General features: G+C 46.6%; 2 protein-coding genes across 2 annotated transcripts; both read left to right on the top strand.

Moving 5' to 3' along the window:
* The first annotated feature begins 9,787 nt into the window (after positions 1–9,787).
* LOC132649991 (mortality factor 4-like protein 2) lies at positions 9,788–10,696 on the top strand. Its single transcript, XM_060374756.1, has one exon. The coding sequence runs from the start codon at positions 9,788–9,790 to the stop codon at positions 10,694–10,696; it is 909 nt and encodes a 302-aa protein (XP_060230739.1).
* Positions 10,697–18,118: 7,422 nt separating this feature from the next.
* Positions 18,119–19,027, top strand: LOC132649992 (mortality factor 4-like protein 2). The gene has a single exon (XM_060374758.1). The coding sequence runs from the start codon at positions 18,119–18,121 to the stop codon at positions 19,025–19,027; it is 909 nt and encodes a 302-aa protein (XP_060230741.1).
* The last annotated feature ends 895 nt before the right edge of the window (positions 19,028–19,922 follow it).

Consider the following 19,922-nt stretch of genomic DNA (forward strand, 5'->3'; position numbering starts at 1 on the left):
AGAGGAAAGAGGGAGGAGGTATGAGGGAAGAGGTATGAAGGACAAATAAGGTATCAGAGATGAGGGAGTAGTGATGAGGGAAGAGGCAGGACAGAAGATGGAGGAGGGAGGAGAGATGATGGAGGAGAGTGGAGGGAGGGAGAGAAGAGGGAGGACAGAGGAGGGAGGAAATATGAAGGAGGAGGGATTAGGAAGGAAGAAAGAGAGGAGAGATGAAGGAGGACAGATTAGAGGAAGGATGAAGGAGAGGGGATAAGCTCATAGACATGAAGTAGGTGAGAATATGGAGAAGAGATGAGATATGAGGGAAGAGAGAGGATGGCAGAGGGATGAGGAATGAATTATGAGGGGGCAGAGTTCAGGGAGGAGAAATGAGAGAGGAAGGTTGAAGGAGAGGTGATGAGGTAGGAGGCATGGGGAGGAGGGAAAAGTGAGGAGGAATGAAGGAGGAAAGATGAGGGAGAAGATATGAGGGAAGAGTGAAAAGAGAGGATGGAGGAGGGATTAGAGATGTGGGAGGAGAGAGGAGGGAGGAGGGATGCGGGAGAACAGTGTAGGGGGGAGTGCTTAGAAAGTTAGGATGAGTGAGGAGGGATGAGGGACAAGATATGAAGGAGGACAGATTTGGGAGTAAAGATGAGGGAGGATAGAGGAGGAAGGAGGAATGAGGGAGGAGACATGAAGGAGGATAGATGAGGGGGAGAGAGGACGGGGAAGGATGATGAAGGAGGGAGGAGGGAGGAGGAAGGAGAGATGAGGAATGATAGATCAGGAAGGAGAGATGAAGGAGGAGAGATGAGATCATAGGGATAAGAAAGGAGGGATAAGGGTGCAGGGAAGATGAAGGTGGGATGGTGGAGGAGGGAGGAGGAATAATGGAGGAAAGAAGAGAGAGGAGAGATGGGAGAGGAGAGATCAAGTGGGAGTGATGAGGGAGGAGGTATGTGGGAGGAGGGATGAGGAGAGATGAGTGAGGAGGGAGGAAGTGTGAGGGAGGAGAGACGAGGGAGGAAAGATGACGCAGGAGAAAGGAGAGTGGATAAATGAGTTTGGAAGGATGACAGAGGATGGAGGATAGAAAAGAGATGAGGGAGGAGAGAGAAATTAGGGAGGGATGAGGGATAAAGGATGAGGGATGAGGAAGGATTGATCATGGAAGAGGGTAGAGGGAGAAGGGAGCGGGGAGGAGGGAGTGCAGATGAGGGAGGAGTGAGGAGGGAGGAGGGATAAAAGAGGAGGGAGGATGGATGAGGAGAGATAAGGGAGAAGTGGTGAGGGAGGAGGTATGAAGGAGGAGGGATGTGGGATTAGCTAGGACAGATGAGGGAGAAGATATGAGGTCAGAGGGATGAATGATGAGGGATGAGAAATGAGGGAAGAGGGAGGAGAGATGAGGGAGGAGGAAAGATGGAAGAGAGATGAGGGAGGAAAGATGAGGTAAGAGGGAAGATGGAGGAGAGTTGAGGAAGGAGGGAGGAGAGATGAGGGAGGAAGGAGGAGAGATGAGGGCGGAGTGATGAAGGAGAAGGGATGAGATGGGTGGGAAGAGAGATAATGGAGGAAGGATGAAGTCGGAGGAATGAGGTAGGTGAGATGAGGGAGGAGGGAGGAAGGAAATGGGAGGAGAGAGGCCCTAGGGAGTAGAGATGAGGGAGCTGGTATGATGGATGTGGGAGTATGGATGAGGGATGATGAAGGAGTGATGGGGAGTAGGGATGAGGGATTAAGGATAAGGAAGAAGGGAGAATGAAGGAAGAATATGACAGAGGGAAGAGGGAATAGGGGTAAGGGAGGGGAATGAGAGAAAAGGGAGGAAGGAGTATGATGAGGGAGGAAAGATGAAGTAGAAGAGATGAGGGATGATTGAGGGATGAGAAATGAGGGAGGAGGAATTAAAGATGAGGGATGGAGAGGAATGATTAGTGTAGAGGGAGGTGGGAGGAGAGATGAGGGAGGAGGCATGATAGATGAGGGAGTATGGATGAGGGATGATGAAGGAGTGATGAGGGAGGAGGGATGAGGGAAGTGTTATAATAGAGGAGAGATGAGGGAGGAGGGAAGAGATAGGAAGGATGAGGTTGAAGGTATGACGAAGGAGGGAGGAAGGAGGAGGAAACAGGCAGGAGGGATGAAGCAAGAGGTATAGGGAGCTTGGATATGGGTGAGGGGGTTGGGAGAAGAGAGAAGAGTGAAGGAACAAAGAAGGAAGTTGAAGGGAAGAGAGATGATGGAGTTTGGATGTGGGAGGAGAGTTGAAGGAGGAAGAAAAAGAGACAAGGGAGAAGGGAGGTGAGAGAAGGGAGGAGAGAAGAGGAGGGATGATGGATGAGGGGAGTGGAGGACTGATGAGGAGGTGGGATGAATGAGGAGAGATGAGGGAGAAGAAAGAATTGATGACAGAGGAGTGATGAGAGAGAAGGGAGGAGGGACAAGGTTTGAGGCAGATGGGAGAAGATATAAGGGAGGAGAGATGACGGAAGTGGGATAAGGGAAGAGGGATAAGGGAGGAAGGGAAGGATGAGGGAGAAGGATGAGGGAGGAGAGAATTGGGTAGAGGAATGAGGGAGGAGAAAAGATTCAGGAGGGAAGAGAGATGAGTGAGGATGGATGAGGGGGGAGGTATGGGGGAGCAGGATCATAAAGGAGGGATGAAATTGGAAGGAGATGTAAGAGGGATGAGGGAGGAGAGATGGGAGGGAAGAGATGAGGGGGAAGGAAGAGGGTGGACAGATGAGGGAAGATGGAGGAGGCTGGAGAGATGAGGGAGGAGGGAGTATGGATGAGAAAGGAGGGATGATGGAAGAGAGATGATGGATGAGAAATGAGGGATGAGGGAGTATAGAGGAGAGATGTGTGAGCAGGAATGAAGGAAAAGTGATGAGGGTTGAGGAATGGAGGAGTGATGAGGGGAGGGTGATGAGAAAGGAGGGATGATGGAAGAGAGATGATGGATGAGAAATGAGGGATGAGGGAGTATAGAGGAGAGATGTGTGAGCAGGAATGAAGGAAAAGTGATGAGGGTTGAGGAATGGAGGAGTGATGAGGGGAGGGTGATGAGAAAGGAGGGATGAGGGAGGTTGAATGAGGGAGGAGGAATGATGGAGTAGGGATGAGAGAGGAGAGATGAGGGAGGAGTGATGAGGGAGTAGAAATGTGGGTGGAGACAAGAGGGATGAGGGGTGATGAGGGAGGAAGGATGATGGAGAAGGAATGAGGGGTGACAGATGAGCAAGGAGAGATGAGGGAGGAAGGATGAGGAAAAATTGAGGAGGGTGGAGGAATGAGGGAGGAGCAATGAGGTAAGAGTGATGAGGCAGGAGAGATGAGGGAGGAGGGATGATGGATTAAGGAGTCTAGATGAGGGATGAGGAAGGAGGCATGAGGGAGAAGGGAGGAGGGAGGAGGTAAGGTGGAGGAGAGATGAGGGAGTGATGAGATAGGAGGGATGAGGTTGGAGGAATAATGAAGTTGGGATGAGGGAGGAGGGAAAATGCAGAAGGGATGAGGGAGTATGATTGTATGAGGACTATGGTTGAAAGATGAGGGAGGGAGGAGAAGGAATAAAGTAGAAGAGTGAAGGAAGGAGAGATCACAGAGGAGGGATGTGGGAGGAGGGTTGTCAGAGGAGGAAAAAGAGAATGGATGAGGAAGGAGGGAGAATGGAGGAGAGATCAGGGAGAAGGGATGAGGGAGAAGGGAGGAAGAAGGAGGAAGGAGAGGACGAAAGAGAGAAGAGGTAGGATGGGTGAGGGTGGATGGGTGATGGATGAGGAATGAGGGTATAGGGATGAGGGAGAAGGGATGATGGAGGAGGGATGAAATATGAGGATTGGAGGAAGAAGGATTATGGAGAATGGATGACGTAGGAGGGAACATTCTGGAGGGATGGGGAGGAAGGAGGAAGAAAGATGAGGGAGGAGGGAAGAAGAATGAGGGATGAGGAAGGACCATTGAGGGGGCAGAGAGGAGCAAAAATGGTGGGGGGAGTAGGGAAAAGAGAGGAGGGAAGTGGGAGGATGGATGAGGGAGGAGGGAAGAGAGACCAGGGAGGACAGAGGAGGGAGGATAAAAGAGGGAGTATGGAGGAGTGATGAGGGTGGGATGCTGAAGGAGGAGGAATGAAGGAGGATGGAGGAGGGATTAGGTAGGATGGATGACTGAAGGAGGATGACAGAGGAGTGATGAGATAGGAGGGATGAGGTTGGAGGAATAATGAAGTCGGGATGAGGGAGGAGGGAAAATGCAGAAGGGATAAGGAAAGAAGAGTGAGGGAGCATAGTTAAGGGTCAGGGATGAGGGAGGAGTGAGGAAGGAGAAGGGGTAAAGTAGGAGGATGAAGCGAGGATAGATGATGAAGGAGGGCTGTGGGAGGAAGGCTGTGGGAGGAGGGAAAAGAGAGAAGGGGTGGGGAAGGAGGGAGAAAGGATGAGGGATGAGAGAGGAAGGATGAGGGAGGAGGGAAGAGGAATGAGGAAGAAGAGAGGAGGGAGGAGAGAAGAGGAAGGAAGAGTGAGGGTGGATGGATGATGGATAAAGGATGAGGGAAGAGGGATTTAGGAGGAAGCATGAGGGAGGTGATATGAGTGAGGACTGATGAAGGAGAGAGATGTGGAGTGATGAGGGTGGAGGTATGATGGAAGACAGATGATGGAGGAGAGATGAGGGAAGAGGAATGAGAGAGAAGGGAAGACAGAGGAGGGAAGAGGGATAAGGAAATAGGGAGGGAGAAGGGAGGAGAGAGGAGGGAAGAGGGATGAGGAAGTAGGGAAGAGGGAGGAGAGATAAAGGATGTGGCATAAGGGAGGAGGGAAGAGGGATAATGGAGGAGGGAGGAGAGATGAGGAGGAGGGAAGAGGGAGGAGGTGTGAAGGGGATGAGGGAGGAAGAATGAGGGAGGACTGGTGAGGGAGGAGGGATGAGGAGGAATGAAGTTGGAAGTATGATGGAGGACGGATGCAGGAGGAACAACGAGGGAGCAGAAAAGAGGGAAGATGGCAATGGGAGGAGGGAGGAGGATTCATGAGAAAGGAAGAAGTTGGGAGAAGGGAGGAGGGAAAAGGTATCAGGGATGATGGAGGAGGGAGGAAGAAAGAGGGAGTATGGAAGAGTGATTGGTGTGGGCAGATAATGGAGGAGGAATTAGGGAGGAGTGATGAAGGAGGAGGGATTATGGGGAATGGATGATGTAGGTGGGGACATTCTTGAAGGATGGGGAAGAAGGAGGAGGGTGGAGAGATGAGGGAGGAGGGAGAATTGATGAGAGGAGTGAGGATGGATGAGGGAGGAGAGAAAAGGGAGGACAGATGATGGAATACAGATGAAAGAGGAGAAATGAGGGAGGATGGTTGAGTGAGGAGGAATGAGGCAGGGTAGATGAAGGAGTAGGGAGAAGGGAGAAGGGATAATGGGGGGAGGATGAAGTTGGAAGAATGAGAGGTGAGTTGAAGGAGGAGATATGTGGGAAGGAGGGAAGAGGGAGTATGGAGTATGGAGGAAGGAAGAGGGATAAGGGTGGAGAGATGATGGAAGAAGGATGAGCGAGGAAAGGTGAGGGAGGAGGGAAAATGGATGAGGGAAGATGGGTTGGTAGGAGGGAGGAGGGAGGTGGGAAGAGAGAAGAGGGAGGAGGGAAGAGAGAAGTGAGATGGAGGGGTAAGGATGATGGAATTGATATGAGGAAGGAGAAATCAGGGAGGATGGATGAGTGAGGAGGGTTGAGGGAGCAGACATGAAGGAGTAGGGATGATTGAGTAGGGATGAGGGTGGAGAGATGAGGGACGAGGGATAATGGATGAGGGATGAGGATGGAGGAATGAGGGAGGTAGGATGAGTGAGCAGGTACGATGGAGGAGAGATGATGGAGGAGGGATGAGATAGGGATCAGGTTGTAGGGATGATGAAGGGATGAGAGAGGAAGAAAAATGCAGGAGGTATGAGGCAAAAGGTTTGAGTGAACCTGGAGGAGGGTGAGGGATGATGGTCGAGGGAAGAAGGTGAAGAGATAAAGCAGGAAGGTGAAGGGCGAGATGAGGGATGAGTGGTGGAGGAGGGGAGGGGCTGCATAGGGCAGGGTCAGGACTCTGGCGGAGCATCCCTGGAAGAACATGCCAGCTGCCTGGTTGGCCGTGAGCAGAGTCTTTTGATGCTGGCAGGGAGGCTGGGAGGGCAGCCCGGGTGGTGGTTGGAGAGCCCTGTGCCCTAGGCCTGGCCAGTGGGGTAGCAGTGAACCTGCCTTTCAGTCCGGAGCCCTGGGTGCCTCAGACGCGGAGTGCTGAGATGTGCTCACCACCTGCTTGTTCTCCCAGCCTAAACCTTCCTCCAAATCAGTCATAGGCCTAAGTCGTTCTCACACACCACAGCGTTGTGAGTCATTTTTGCTGGAAGGCTGAGACTAAGGTGTGAGGAAACAGGCCTACAAAGCTTTCTGAGCCAAGCAAGGTGGTATTCAGGGCCCTGTGTTATTGGTAGGGCGATAATCCTCCTCCTGTCTCTTTCCATCGAGACCCCTCTCTGAGCCTTCTGTGCTCTTCTGACTCACTGTTTACTGCTTCTCGAAAAACCTAGCCAAATGTCCACCATGGCTACTGTTTATGTATATCGTTATTGCTTTATTTGTCTCTTTATTATGTATGTATATATTTATTTATTTATCTATCTATCTATCTCTTTATTTATTTATTTTGAGGTGTGAGTTCTGCCATGTTCGACCACCATTTCTGGAGCGTTTGCTTTTGGAGGATAAGGGTGGTGATGATTTCTTTCATCCCCTATGGCGACAGTCTGTTAAGAGATTGATTTGGAGTGTGTTAGGACTATTAAAAAAGGTTTTTATTGTGAATAGTCTTGACCTATCCCATTAACTTTTAATAGAACTGCACCTGGGTATGGGATCTCATGCACTCTACCGAGGCAGGAGGACTGCCATGGGTTGCCAGTCCAGCCAGAGCTACATAGCTAGACTGTGTCTTGAAAGCAAGCAATGCTAAAAGCCATTGATGCTTGGAGGAAACAGTCTGTCAGCACTGTTTCTCATGTTGCAGATGGGGCTGGCAATCCCCCAGACAGGATGCTGCTCCAGAAAGGGTCCTGGTTGCTCTAAACCATAGTTTTTCCCACGGGCCCTTAGCTTCTCCCCACAGGTGTCTCGTTTTCTGTTGCCATCTGAAACCTACAAGGGAGATTAAGGAGGTCGAGCAAGGCAGCACTCTTCATTTCCGTTAGAATCATGTTGCCTGTGAATGTTTAATTTTGAGGGAAACCCGCACCCTGCTCTGGAGATAGATACCTTTTAGAGGCTGGGGCTGAATGCAGTCCGATGGGGCAGCAGGTTGTTGCTCTTTGCCAGTGCTACACTGGTGAGGAGAGGGAAACTGAGTAGTAGTGTTCCTTTTTTCATTGCCCTTCCACTGGGCCATTTTTTAAAATGACGAATACAGTTTTAGCCTTGATGAAATCATTGTAGGTGTCCTTATTCAAGGAGTAGGTAATAAAATATCAGTGTCCCAAATTGTTCCAGGTCAAAGGAATCATTGCTTTTCTTTAATTTTCTTTTCTTTTCTTTTCTTTTCTTTTCTTTTCTTTTCTTTTCTTTTCTCTTCTCTTCTTTTCTTGTCATTTCTTTATTTTCTTTTTCTTGTTTGGAAATTTAGTCATCTACTGGCTTAAATATTTGCTGTAACTGCTAAAGTAAGTTAGACTCTTACCCTCTTTGGAGTATTGAATCTCTTAGTGCTGTAGATGACTCAAATTGTCAGCATTGACTAATGCACACAATCTTAGGGAGTCTCTCCTTGATCTAACCTGTGTTAGGACAGGTGTGCCAGGAAAATCTCAAAGCAAGAGAATTTCATTATCCATGTTTCATGCTTTTGCTAACTCATGAATAATTATGAATAGAGTATGATGCTTGATTCAATACTTTCCCGAATACCAGAATATCATTATTGTGCTGGGCATTTTAACTGCTACCACATAAAGAACATTACTATAGTAGTAGGTCTTTTGTCTTTGTCTTTGCATAATTCATTTGTAAGCCTCAGCACCTATTCAGCACTCTAGGTATTATTGAGATGGCATTCCTTCTGCATCCCAGGCTCAAGAGTTTTTGTCTCCTCAGACTGCTTGGATTTATGTGTTCAAATGGCTCACCATGCCATTTCTTTCGAAGTCTCTTTCGCTGTCTCTCTGTCTCTGACTCTGTCTCTGCTTCTCTCTCTCTCTCTCTCTCTCTCTCTCTCTCTCTCTGACTCTCCCAGAGTTATCTGGCTGTCCTTGAAATCCCTCTGTAGACAATGCTGGCTTCAAAATCAGAGATCTACCTATCTTTGCCTCTCAAGTGCTGGGATTCAAGTCATGGTCTGCCTTTGAACCTTTCAACTCTTTTTTTTTTTAATTTATTTTATTTTTTTTTTATCACTTACATTTTATTAACTCTGTATCCCAGCCGTGTCCCGATCCCTCATTCCCTCCCAGTCCCTCCCTCCCTCCCTCCCTCATCTCCACCGTGCCCCTTTCCAAGTCCACTGATGGGGGGGACCTCCTCCCCATTCATCTGATCCTGTTTTATCAGGTATCTTCAGGACTGGCTGCAAAGCCCTCCTCTGTGGCCTAACAGGACTGCTCCTCCCTTCGGGGGTGGGGAGACCAAAGAGCCAGTCATCGAGTTCCTGTTAGAAATAGTCCCTGTTCCCCTCACTTTGGGAAACCAATTGGTTACTGAGCTACCACAGGCTACATCTGAGTGGAGGTTCTAGGTTATATCCATACATGGTCCTTGGTTGAATGTCAGTCTCAGAAAAGACCCTGTGCCCAGATATATTTGGTCCTTGTGGAGCTCCTATCCTTTCCCCATCAGACTAACTCCCCTTCTTTCTTATGATTCCCTGTACTCTGCCAAAGGTTTGGTCATGAGTCTTTGCTTTGAAAACACTGCTAGTTAGAGTCTTTCAGATGCGCTCAGTAGACTCCTGTCATACGTTCAATGCACATCCCATCTGTCTTTCTAAACGAGGATTGATCATCTTACCCCATGTCCGCTCAATTGATTATCTTTTTTAGGTGTATAGATTTCATTATGTTTATCATATCTTATAGGTCTATATAAGTGAGTATATCCCATGTTTGAACCTTTCAACTCTTAATAAAAAGTTGGGATCATAAATGGTAAGGAATTGACACTGGTCAAAAATTTACACAGACAGAGGCAGGCAGATCTCTGTGAGTTTGAGGCCACCCTGGTGTACAAAGCAAAGTCCAGGACAGCCAGATCTCCAGTACATTCAAAGAGAAAGCATGCCTCAAGGTAAAAGAAAACAGCCCACGGGATTGTAGAATTAGATCTGATGTCCTAACGTGGCATCCAAAAGGTTGTTGCTAGCCTCAGCCCAACTCTTCAGGTTTTATCCTTCAAACTCAGCAACAGAATAGCTTGCTCAGCATTCCGTATGCATTTTGCTCCCTGGTTTTTCTCACTAGCTGAATCACATGACGTTTCCCTTGTTTAAGGTTGGAGGAGCAACAGTGATCACACGTCCAGTGCGGCAAAGAACTGCATTCTCCTTTCAGGTCATCATCAGAAAAGCTAACTTTGCTGTACAGTAAAGGATCTGGAGATCTGAACCCGGTTGCAGAACCTGTTAGCATTCCTGGCTGCAGAATAGGGGGTTGTATTCCCACTTCGTCTTTCCAGACCATCCTCGGAGAACTGTAAGACTCTGCCTTGGAAATTGCTAGGAATCCTTGGAAGGGAAAGAAAGAAGAGTGTAGTTTGCACTAAAAACAGGGTTGAATGAGTTCCGGAAAGCAGGCTTCTCACACTTGTGGACAACAATCTGCTGAAGAAGACAACTCTAAGAAAGCAATTCGAAGCAACATGCAGAGAAGTCAGATGAGAAGAGCTGCCTCAGGAAAGGAGTCCGCTGTTTCCCTGCCAAAGAGTCTTGAACCAGCCCTTCCAGGAAGATGGGGGGGTCGCTCTGCTGAGAAGGCCCCTTCTGGTTCTGTGCAGAAGACAAGCAAGAGCAAGCAGAAGACTCCTGGCAATGGAGATGGTGGCAGCAGCAGCAAAATGCCCCAGCCCCCACGGAAGAAAAGGGCACGAGCTGTTGCCACTGTGGAGAGTGAGGAGGCATTGAAGAAGAGAGTGGATGTGGAAGTGGAAGTGAAGATTCCTGAAGAATTAAAACCATGGCTGGTGGAGGACTGGGACTTGGTCACTAGGCAGAAGCAGTTGTTCCAACTCCCTGCTAAAGAGAATGTAGATGCCATTCTTGAGGAGTATGCCAATTGTACGAAGTCACACGGAAGGGCTGATAATAAGGAGTATGCAGTTGCTGAAGTTGTGGAGGGGATAAAAAAGTATTTCAATGTGATGCTGGGCACTCAGCTGCTCTACGAGTTTGAAAGGCCCCAGTATGCTGAGATCCTGCTGGCTCACCCTGATGTGCCAGTGTCACACATCTATGGGGCACCACACCTACTGAGATTATTTGTGAGAATCGGCACAATGTTGGCCTATAAGCCCCTTGGTGAGAAGAGGGCAGTGTTGGCCAATACACCCTTCGATGAGCATAGCCTTCCATTACTGCTGGGCTATTTGCATGATATCCTTAAGTATCTGGCAAAGAATTCTGCTTCGCTGTTTACTGCCAGTGATTACAAAGTGGCTTCTGCTGAGTATCACCTCAAAGCCCTGTGAAGGTCTACTGACCAATCGTTAGTGTCTGATGCCTGTAAACTCTTTTGTTTAGTCCTTTCAGTGTAGAATTGACGTTCTTTAAAACTGTCAGTGGAAAACAGGGCCAATGTTAAGTTTGTTTCCTGTTCTCTTGTAAGAAGAAATAAAAAGACTACCTCCTGACTGCTTTCCTCATTTTAAACTTGCTACCAGTGTATGCAGTAATAAGAGAAAGAAGAAATTTAGAAGAACATTTTATTGCCTAGTTGACAATATTGCTTTAATACTGGCGGTTCTATCCCATTTCCCACTACACCATTTTCGAACATGTGTTAATGCTACATGGTGAGATGCCCTGGTTCCTAGTGCCAAAGGTTCAACTTACATGTATATACGTCAAAACCCATGAATTTGTGCTCTTCTTTTTTTTTTTATATATACTTTTAGCCTGAAACCGACCATCCACTTCAAATCCACATTTATTGATCCTTCAGCATTAATTCTGTCATTGCTCAAAGTTTTGAATGATGGAGATTTTTTATCAGGTTTCTGTATTTGAATCTAATGTATTTTCTAACTTGACAGAAGCAGTGCGTTATTCTGTAGACACAGTTTTCTCAAAAGTTGATATATTAGAAATGTACTTTAGGCCTTAAATGAAATTGTTTCTAAGTTTCAAGGCAATAAATGAATAAATTAATAAACATGAATGAAGAATCATTCCCTCTATCTCCATTACTTATCTCCACAGTCCAGTCCAAATTTTCCCCAGCTTTTCAAAACATCTTGCAAACATTTAGGTTTCTGGAGAATACTCCAGTCTCTTTGCACCGCAAAAGTATTATAGCCCTTAAGCAACGGAACAGATTTTTTTTTCTGCGTTTTTGTTTTGGTTTTTTTTCCGGTTGTGTGTGTGTGTGTGTGTGTGTGTGTGTGTGTGCATTGTGTACATGCACATATAAACCCATGTCACAGAGCGTGCTGGAGTCAGGGAACAACTTCCTCCCTCCTCCTTGTATTTTTTTTTTATTTTTGAAAGATTTATTTCTCTATTATGTATTCAATATTCTGAATACATGTACACCTGTACACCCGTAGAGGGCAGCTGCACACCAGAAGATCTCATTCTCGATGGTCATGAGCCTCCATGTGTTTGCTGGGGTTTGAACTAAGGAACTTAACCTCTGAGTCCTGTCTGCATCGGTTATAGGGATCCACCTTCGTAGTTATGTTAGTGTGGCAAGCACTCTTATCCCCTGAGCCATTTTCCCTGCCCTGTTTTGTTTTTGACACTGTTACTGGGTAGCCTAGGAAAGTCACCAACTCGTTTTGTAATCCAGGTAGACATCAAACTCTTGATCTTGTTTTCTTCATTCACTTACGTGTTAGGATTTTAAATGTTGACACCCACAATCAGTTTGGTATTTGCCTTATTTGTATGTTTATTCATTCACTGTAATATATATGGATGTTTTCCTGAATGTATGTCTGTCCACCACATGCAAGTCTGGCAACCACAGAGGTAGGAAGAGGGTGTTAACTTCAATGGAACTTTAGATACAGTTGCAAGCCAATGAATGCTGGGAATTACTCTTGGGCCTCTGGAAGAGTATTAAGCACAGAGCACTCTCTAGACCAATATTGGCTTCTTTGTTTCTTTGTTTGTTTGCTTTTCTCCATGTAGCACTGACCTGCTGTGCTCGGTTTGTAGACCAGGCTGGCTGTGAACGCACAGAGATCCAACTGTCACTGCCTGCCAGAGTGCTGGGATTAGAGGCATGCACCACCATGCTTGGGATCTCCAAGTTAATTTAATCATCCCCCTTTTGTCAAATTGGTGAGCAGGAACCCAAGCAGAGAATTGGACAGTCTCCATTGTGGAGTTAGTAACAAGACCCGGGACTAGGAAGAATTATAAATATCCTCTATGGAAACAAACAAACAAACAAACAAACAAACAAAAAACCAACATCATCAACAACAACAACAACAACAAACACCCCTCTGGTCTTTATTATTTTAGAGATGAGGTCTGATTATGCAGTCCTTGTTGGCATGTAATTCACTGTTTAGACCTCAGACTTAGAGATTGGCTTTCCTCTTCCCCTCAAGAGATTGGAGGTGTGTTCTACTAAGCTCTGCCCAGGAAGAACATGGTAAAAATAAGTAAATAAATAAAAATATGTTTATATGTACGTGTGTGCCTGTGTTCATATATGCCTCGTGTGTGTTGGTGTATATGATGGCCAGAAAAGGGTGTTGAATCCCATGAAACTGGAATTTCAGGTTGCTGAGAGCTGCTCAGCTGTGGGTGTTGAGAACCGGCCTCAAGTTGTCTGCAAGGACAACAAGTGCTCATTTCCACTGAATCACCTCCTGATGGGATTTCCATTCAAGACAAGAGTGTTAGAAGCTTCAGGCTCAGCGGCCTGAGAGTAGCTCATGGATGATTTCTCTTGAGTAGCTTGGCTTACTCCACGAGCTTCTTAAATCTGCCTCTTGTTCATCCTCATCTTATAGAGATAGAGAGAGCAAGCAAGCCTCCGAGAAGCTTAAGCTCAATGTTCTCAGCGTTTGTCGGGATATTTTGGTGTTGGGCCAGGTGCTGTGATGCCCTTGGTATCCTAATCGTGAGGCCAAGCCCAGGGTTAGGGGCCTACTAGGGAGAAGAAGGGATAGCCATATTCAGGGAACTCTAGTTTGCCTTGGAGTCAAATCCTGATATCCTAGGGCAAAAGATAAGTATCTTCGGAATTTAAGGGATGCTCTGGGGCTCTGGTGCAAAACGGGGCCACTATGTGCTGAGATTTGGGCCGCAGGCAGATTTAAATCTATGCAAAATCAACGTGGGGAATAGGAAGGAAAAAGTTAAGACATAGGCCAGAAGGCTGTGCCTCTGGACTGGGGAGAGGCACTGTTGGGCGGTGCTTAGAAAACCCTCCTTAATCCTGGAGCGAGAAGAGGTGAGGACCTTATCAGCACCAAGTCATAAGTCTGTGTGACCTTGGTTCAGCCACACTTCTGCGGCTCAGTGTCCTCACCAGAGAACTTGTGTCGACCCCAAGCACAGAGGGTGGCAAGAAATCAAATACCATACCGTTGACATTTCCAAAGTGTGAGCGAGAGGACAAGTGCTGCCAGCTCAAAACAGAAAGGGTTGCTCGGGTGAGAATCCCAAGGTGGGATGCTCCAGTTTGCCATGATGCTAGGAGCAAAAGCTCCAGCATGGGGCAAAGCTGAGAATGGTGCGCATGTGCCAAGTGTTTCGTCACAGTCACCTGCCCCAAGCATTCTGGACAGGTGCTGGAAGAGCACTCGCTGCCTGACTGGAAAGCTGACGAATCGGCAGGAAGAATTCTTTTGTTCTTCTGGAGGAGAGGCTGCTGATTGGACAAGACCTCAGTCAGGGGCGGGCTCTTTGCTGTCCTTGGTTACTAGGATGCCCGGCCCCTGCCCCTTCGGCTGGCAGCCCTCTCGGTGCTGATCCGTACCCAGTGGGCAGCGCAAGGAGCTGCACCAACTGGTCAGTGTAGGGCTGCTTCTGCTGTGGGGCTCAGCCACCTGGGCAGCCCGCCAGGCGGCGGGCCAAAATCTGGAGGTGCCGGGGGCCAAAGTTCCCGTTGGGTGCCTTGGTCACCCGCTGCCCCGGGCGGGCCAGTGAATGACAGGAGTCATGTGTTGGTGGAGGAGGGGCGGGGCTGCATAGGGCAGGGTCAGGACTCTGGCGGAGCATCCCTGGAAGAACATGCCAGCTGCCTGGTTGGCCGTGAGCAGAGTCTTTTGATGCTGGCAGGGAGGCTGGGAGGGCAGCCCGGGTGGTGGTTGGAGAGCCCTGTGCCCTAGGCCTGGCCAGTGGGGTAGCAGTGAACCTGCCTTTCAGTCCGGAGCCCTGGGTGCCTCAGACGCGGAGTGCTGAGATGTGCTCACCACCTGCTTGTTCTCCCAGCCTAAACCTTCCTCCAAATCAGTCATAGGCCTAAGTCGTTCTCACACACCACAGCGTTGTGAGTCATTTTTGCTGGAAGCCTGAGACTAAGGTTTGAGGAAACAGGCCTACAAAGCTTTCTGAGCCAAGCAAGGTGGTATTCAGGGCCCTGTGTTATTGGTAGGGCGATAATCCTCCTCCTGTCTCTTTCCATCGAGACCCCTCTCTGAGCCTTCTGTGCTCTTCTGGACTCACTGTTTACTGCTTCTCGAAAAACCTAGCCAAATGTCCACCATGGCTACTGTTTATGTATATCGTTATTGCTTTATTTGTCTCTTTATTATGTATGTATATATCTATCTATCTATCTATCTATCTATCTATCTATCTATTTATTTATTAATTTTGAGGTGTGAGTTCTGCCATGTTCGACCACCATTTCTGGAGCGTTTGCTTTTGGAGGATAAGGGTGGTGACGATTTCTTTCATCCCCTATGGCGACAGTCTGTTAAGAGATTGACGTAGGAGTGTGTTAGGACTATTAAAAAAGGTTTTTATTGTGAATAGTCTTGACCTATCCCATTAACTTTTAATAGTACTGCACCTGGGTATGGGATCTCATGCACTCTACCGAGGCAGGAGGACTGCCATGGGTTGCCAGTCCAGCCAGAGCTACATAGCTAGACTGTGTCTTGAAAGCAAGCAATGCTAAAAGCCATTGATGCTTGGAGGAAACAGTCTGTCAGCACTGTTTCTCATGTTGCAGATGGGGCTGGCAATCCCCCAGACAGGATGCTGCTCCAGAAAGGGTCCTGGTTGCTCTAAACCATAGTTTTTCCCACGGGCCCTTAGCTTCTCCCCACAGGTGTCTCGTTTTCTGTTGCCATCTGAAACCTACAAGGGAGATTAAGGAGGTCGAGCAAGGCAGCACTCTTCATTTCCGTTAGAATCATGTTGCCTGTGAATGTTTAATTTTGAGGGAAACCCGCACCCTGCTCTGGAGATAGATACCTTTTAGAGGCTGGGGCTGAATGCAGTCCGATGGGGCAGCAGGTTGTTGCTCTTTGCCAGTGCTACACTGGTGAGGAGAGGGAAACTGAGTAGTAGTGTTCCTTTTTTCATTGCCCTTCCACTGGGCCATTTTTTAAAATGACGAATACAGTTTTAGCCTTGATGAAATCATTGTAGGTGTCCTTATTCAAGGAGTAGGTAATAAAATATCAGTGTCCCAAATTGTTCCAGGTCAAAGGAATCATTGCTTTTCTTTAATTTTCTTTTCTTTTCTTTTCTTTTCTTTTCTTTTCTTTTCTTTTCTTTTCTTTTCTCTTCTCTTCTTTTCTTGTCATTTCTTTATTTTCTTTTTCTTGTTTGGAAATTTAGTCATCTACTGGCTTAAATATTTGCTGTAACTGCTAAAGTAAGTTAGACTCTTACCCTCTTTGGAGTATTGAATCTCTTAGTGCTGTAGATGACTCAAATTGTCAGCATTGACTAATGCACACAATCTTAGGGAGTCTCTCCTTGATCTAACCTGTGTTAGGACAGGTGTGCCAGGAAAATCTCAAAGCAAGAGAATTTCATTATCCATGTTTCATGCTTTTGCTAACTCATGAATAATTATGAATAGAGTATGATGCTTGATTCAATACTTTCCCGAATACCAGAATATCATTATTGTGCTGGGCATTTTAACTGCTACCACATAAAGAACATTACTATAGTAGTAGGTCTTTTGTCTTTGTCTTTGCATAATTCATTTGTAAGCCTCAGCACCTATTCAGCACTCTAGGTATTATTGAGATGGCATTCCTTCTGCATCCCAGGCTCAAGAGTTTTTGTCTCCTCAGACTGCTTGGATTTATGTGTTCAAATGGCTCACCATGCCATTTCTTTCGAAGTCTCTTTCGCTGTCTCTCTGTCTCTGACTCTGTCTCTGCTTCTCTCTCTCTCTCTCTCTCTCTCTCTCTCTCTCTCTGACTCTCCCAGAGTTATCTGGCTGTCCTTGAAATCCCTCTGTAGACAATGCTGGCTTCAAAATCAGAGATCTACCTATCTTTGCCTCTCAAGTGCTGGGATTCAAGTCATGGTCTGCCTTTGAACCTTTCAACTCTTTTTTTTTTTAATTTATTTTATTTTTTTTTTATCACTTACATTTTATTAACTCTGTATCCCAGCCGTGTCCCGATCCCTCATTCCCTCCCAGTCCCTCCCTCCCTCCCTCCCTCATCTCCACCGTGCCCCTTTCCAAGTCCACTGATGGGGGGGACCTCCTCCCCATTCATCTGATCCTGTTTTATCAGGTATCTTCAGGACTGGCTGCAAAGCCCTCCTCTGTGGCCTAACAGGACTGCTCCTCCCTTCGGGGGTGGGGAGACCAAAGAGCCAGTCATCGAGTTCCTGTTAGAAATAGTCCCTGTTCCCCTCACTTTGGGAAACCAATTGGTTACTGAGCTACCACAGGCTACATCTGAGTGGAGGTTCTAGGTTATATCCATACATGGTCCTTGGTTGAATGTCAGTCTCAGAAAAGACCCTGTGCCCAGATATATTTGGTCCTTGTGGAGCTCCTATCCTTTCCCCATCAGACTAACTCCCCTTCTTTCTTATGATTCCCTGTACTCTGCCAAAGGTTTGGTCATGAGTCTTTGCTTTGAAAACACTGCTAGTTAGAGTCTTTCAGATGCGCTCAGTAGACTCCTGTCATACGTTCAATGCACATCCCATCTGTCTTTCTAAACGAGGATTGATCATCTTACCCCATGTCCGCTCAATTGATTATCTTTTTTAGGTGTATAGATTTCATTATGTTTATCATATCTTATAGGTCTATATAAGTGAGTATATCCCATGTTTGAACCTTTCAACTCTTAATAAAAAGTTGGGATCATAAATGGTAAGGAATTGACACTGGTCAAAAATTTACACAGACAGAGGCAGGCAGATCTCTGTGAGTTTGAGGCCACCCTGGTGTACAAAGCAAAGTCCAGGACAGCCAGATCTCCAGTACATTCAAAGAGAAAGCATGCCTCAAGGTAAAAGAAAACAGCCCACGGGATTGTAGAATTAGATCTGATGTCCTAACGTGGCATCCAAAAGGTTGTTGCTAGCCTCAGCCCAACTCTTCAGGTTTTATCCTTCAAACTCAGCAACAGAATAGCTTGCTCAGCATTCCGTATGCATTTTGCTCCCTGGTTTTTCTCACTAGCTGAATCACATGACGTTTCCCTTGTTTAAGGTTGGAGGAGCAACAGTGATCACACGTCCAGTGCGGCAAAGAACTGCATTCTCCTTTCAGGTCATCATCAGAAAAGCTAACTTTGCTGTACAGTAAAGGATCTGGAGATCTGAACCCGGTTGCAGAACCTGTTAGCATTCCTGGCTGCAGAATAGGGGGTTGTATTCCCACTTCGTCTTTCCAGACCATCCTCGGAGAACTGTAAGACTCTGCCTTGGAAATTGCTAGGAATCCTTGGAAGGGAAAGAAAGAAGAGTGTAGTTTGCACTAAAAACAGGGTTGAATGAGTTCCGGAAAGCAGGCTTCTCACACTTGTGGACAACAATCTGCTGAAGAAGACAACTCTAAGAAAGCAATTCGAAGCAACATGCAGAGAAGTCAGATGAGAAGAGCTGCCTCAGGAAAGGAGTCCGCTGTTTCCCTGCCAAAGAGTCTTGAACCAGCCCTTCCAGGAAGATGGGGGGGTCGCTCTGCTGAGAAGGCCCCTTCTGGTTCTGTGCAGAAGACAAGCAAGAGCAAGCAGAAGACTCCTGGCAATGGAGATGGTGGCAGCAGCAGCAAAATGCCCCAGCCCCCACGGAAGAAAAGGGCACGAGCTGTTGCCACTGTGGAGAGTGAGGAGGCATTGAAGAAGAGAGTGGATGTGGAAGTGGAAGTGAAGATTCCTGAAGAATTAAAACCATGGCTGGTGGAGGACTGGGACTTGGTCACTAGGCAGAAGCAGTTGTTCCAACTCCCTGCTAAAGAGAATGTAGATGCCATTCTTGAGGAGTATGCCAATTGTACGAAGTCACACGGAAGGGCTGATAATAAGGAGTATGCAGTTGCTGAAGTTGTGGAGGGGATAAAAAAGTATTTCAATGTGATGCTGGGCACTCAGCTGCTCTACGAGTTTGAAAGGCCCCAGTATGCTGAGATCCTGCTGGCTCACCCTGATGTGCCAGTGTCACACATCTATGGGGCACCACACCTACTGAGATTATTTGTGAGAATCGGCACAATGTTGGCCTATAAGCCCCTTGGTGAGAAGAGGGCAGTGTTGGCCAATACACCCTTCGATGAGCATAGCCTTCCATTACTGCTGGGCTATTTGCATGATATCCTTAAGTATCTGGCAAAGAATTCTGCTTCGCTGTTTACTGCCAGTGATTACAAAGTGGCTTCTGCTGAGTATCACCTCAAAGCCCTGTGAAGGTCTACTGACCAATCGTTAGTGTCTGATGCCTGTAAACTCTTTTGTTTAGTCCTTTCAGTGTAGAATTGACGTTCTTTAAAACTGTCAGTGGAAAACAGGGCCAATGTTAAGTTTGTTTCCTGTTCTCTTGTAAGAAGAAATAAAAAGACTACCTCCTGACTGCTTTCCTCATTTTAAACTTGCTACCAGTGTATGCAGTAATAAGAGAAAGAAGAAATTTAGAAGAACATTTTATTGCCTAGTTGACAATATTGCTTTAATACTGGCGGTTCTATCCCATTTCCCACTACACCATTTTCGAACATGTGTTAATGCTACATGGTGAGATGCCCTGGTTCCTAGTGCCAAAGGTTCAACTTACATGTATATACGTCAAAACCCATGAATTTGTGCTCTTCTTTTTTTTTTTATATATACTTTTAGCCTGAAACCGACCATCCACTTCAAATCCACATTTATTGATCCTTCAGCATTAATTCTGTCATTGCTCAAAGTTTTGAATGATGGAGATTTTTTATCAGGTTTCTGTATTTGAATCTAATGTATTTTCTAACTTGACAGAAGCAGTGCGTTATTCTGTAGACACAGTTTTCTCAAAAGTTGATATATTAGAAATGTACTTTAGGCCTTAAATGAAATTGTTTCTAAGTTTCAAGGCAATAAATGAATAAATTAATAAACATGAATGAAGAATCATTCCCTCTATCTCCATTACTTATCTCCACAGTCCAGTCCAAATTTTCCCCAGCTTTTCAAAACATCTTGCAAACATTTAGGTTTCTGGAGAATACTCCAGTCTCTTTGCACCGCAAAAGTATTATAGCCCTTAAGCAACGGAACAGATTTTTTTTTCTGCGTTTTTGTTTTGGTTTTTTTTCCGGTTGTGTGTGTG

Source organism: Meriones unguiculatus, chromosome X, assembly GCF_030254825.1.
Source record: "Meriones unguiculatus strain TT.TT164.6M chromosome X, Bangor_MerUng_6.1, whole genome shotgun sequence".
In the NCBI taxonomy this organism is placed as follows: Eukaryota; Metazoa; Chordata; class Mammalia; order Rodentia; family Muridae; genus Meriones; species Meriones unguiculatus.

Excerpts from the sequence above, each read along its gene's own strand:
- LOC132649991 (XM_060374756.1), top strand. The coding sequence starts at position 9,788 with ATGAGTTCCGGAAAGCAGGCTTCTCACACTTGTGGACAACAATCTGCT.
- LOC132649992 (XM_060374758.1), top strand. The coding sequence starts at position 18,119 with ATGAGTTCCGGAAAGCAGGCTTCTCACACTTGTGGACAACAATCTGCT.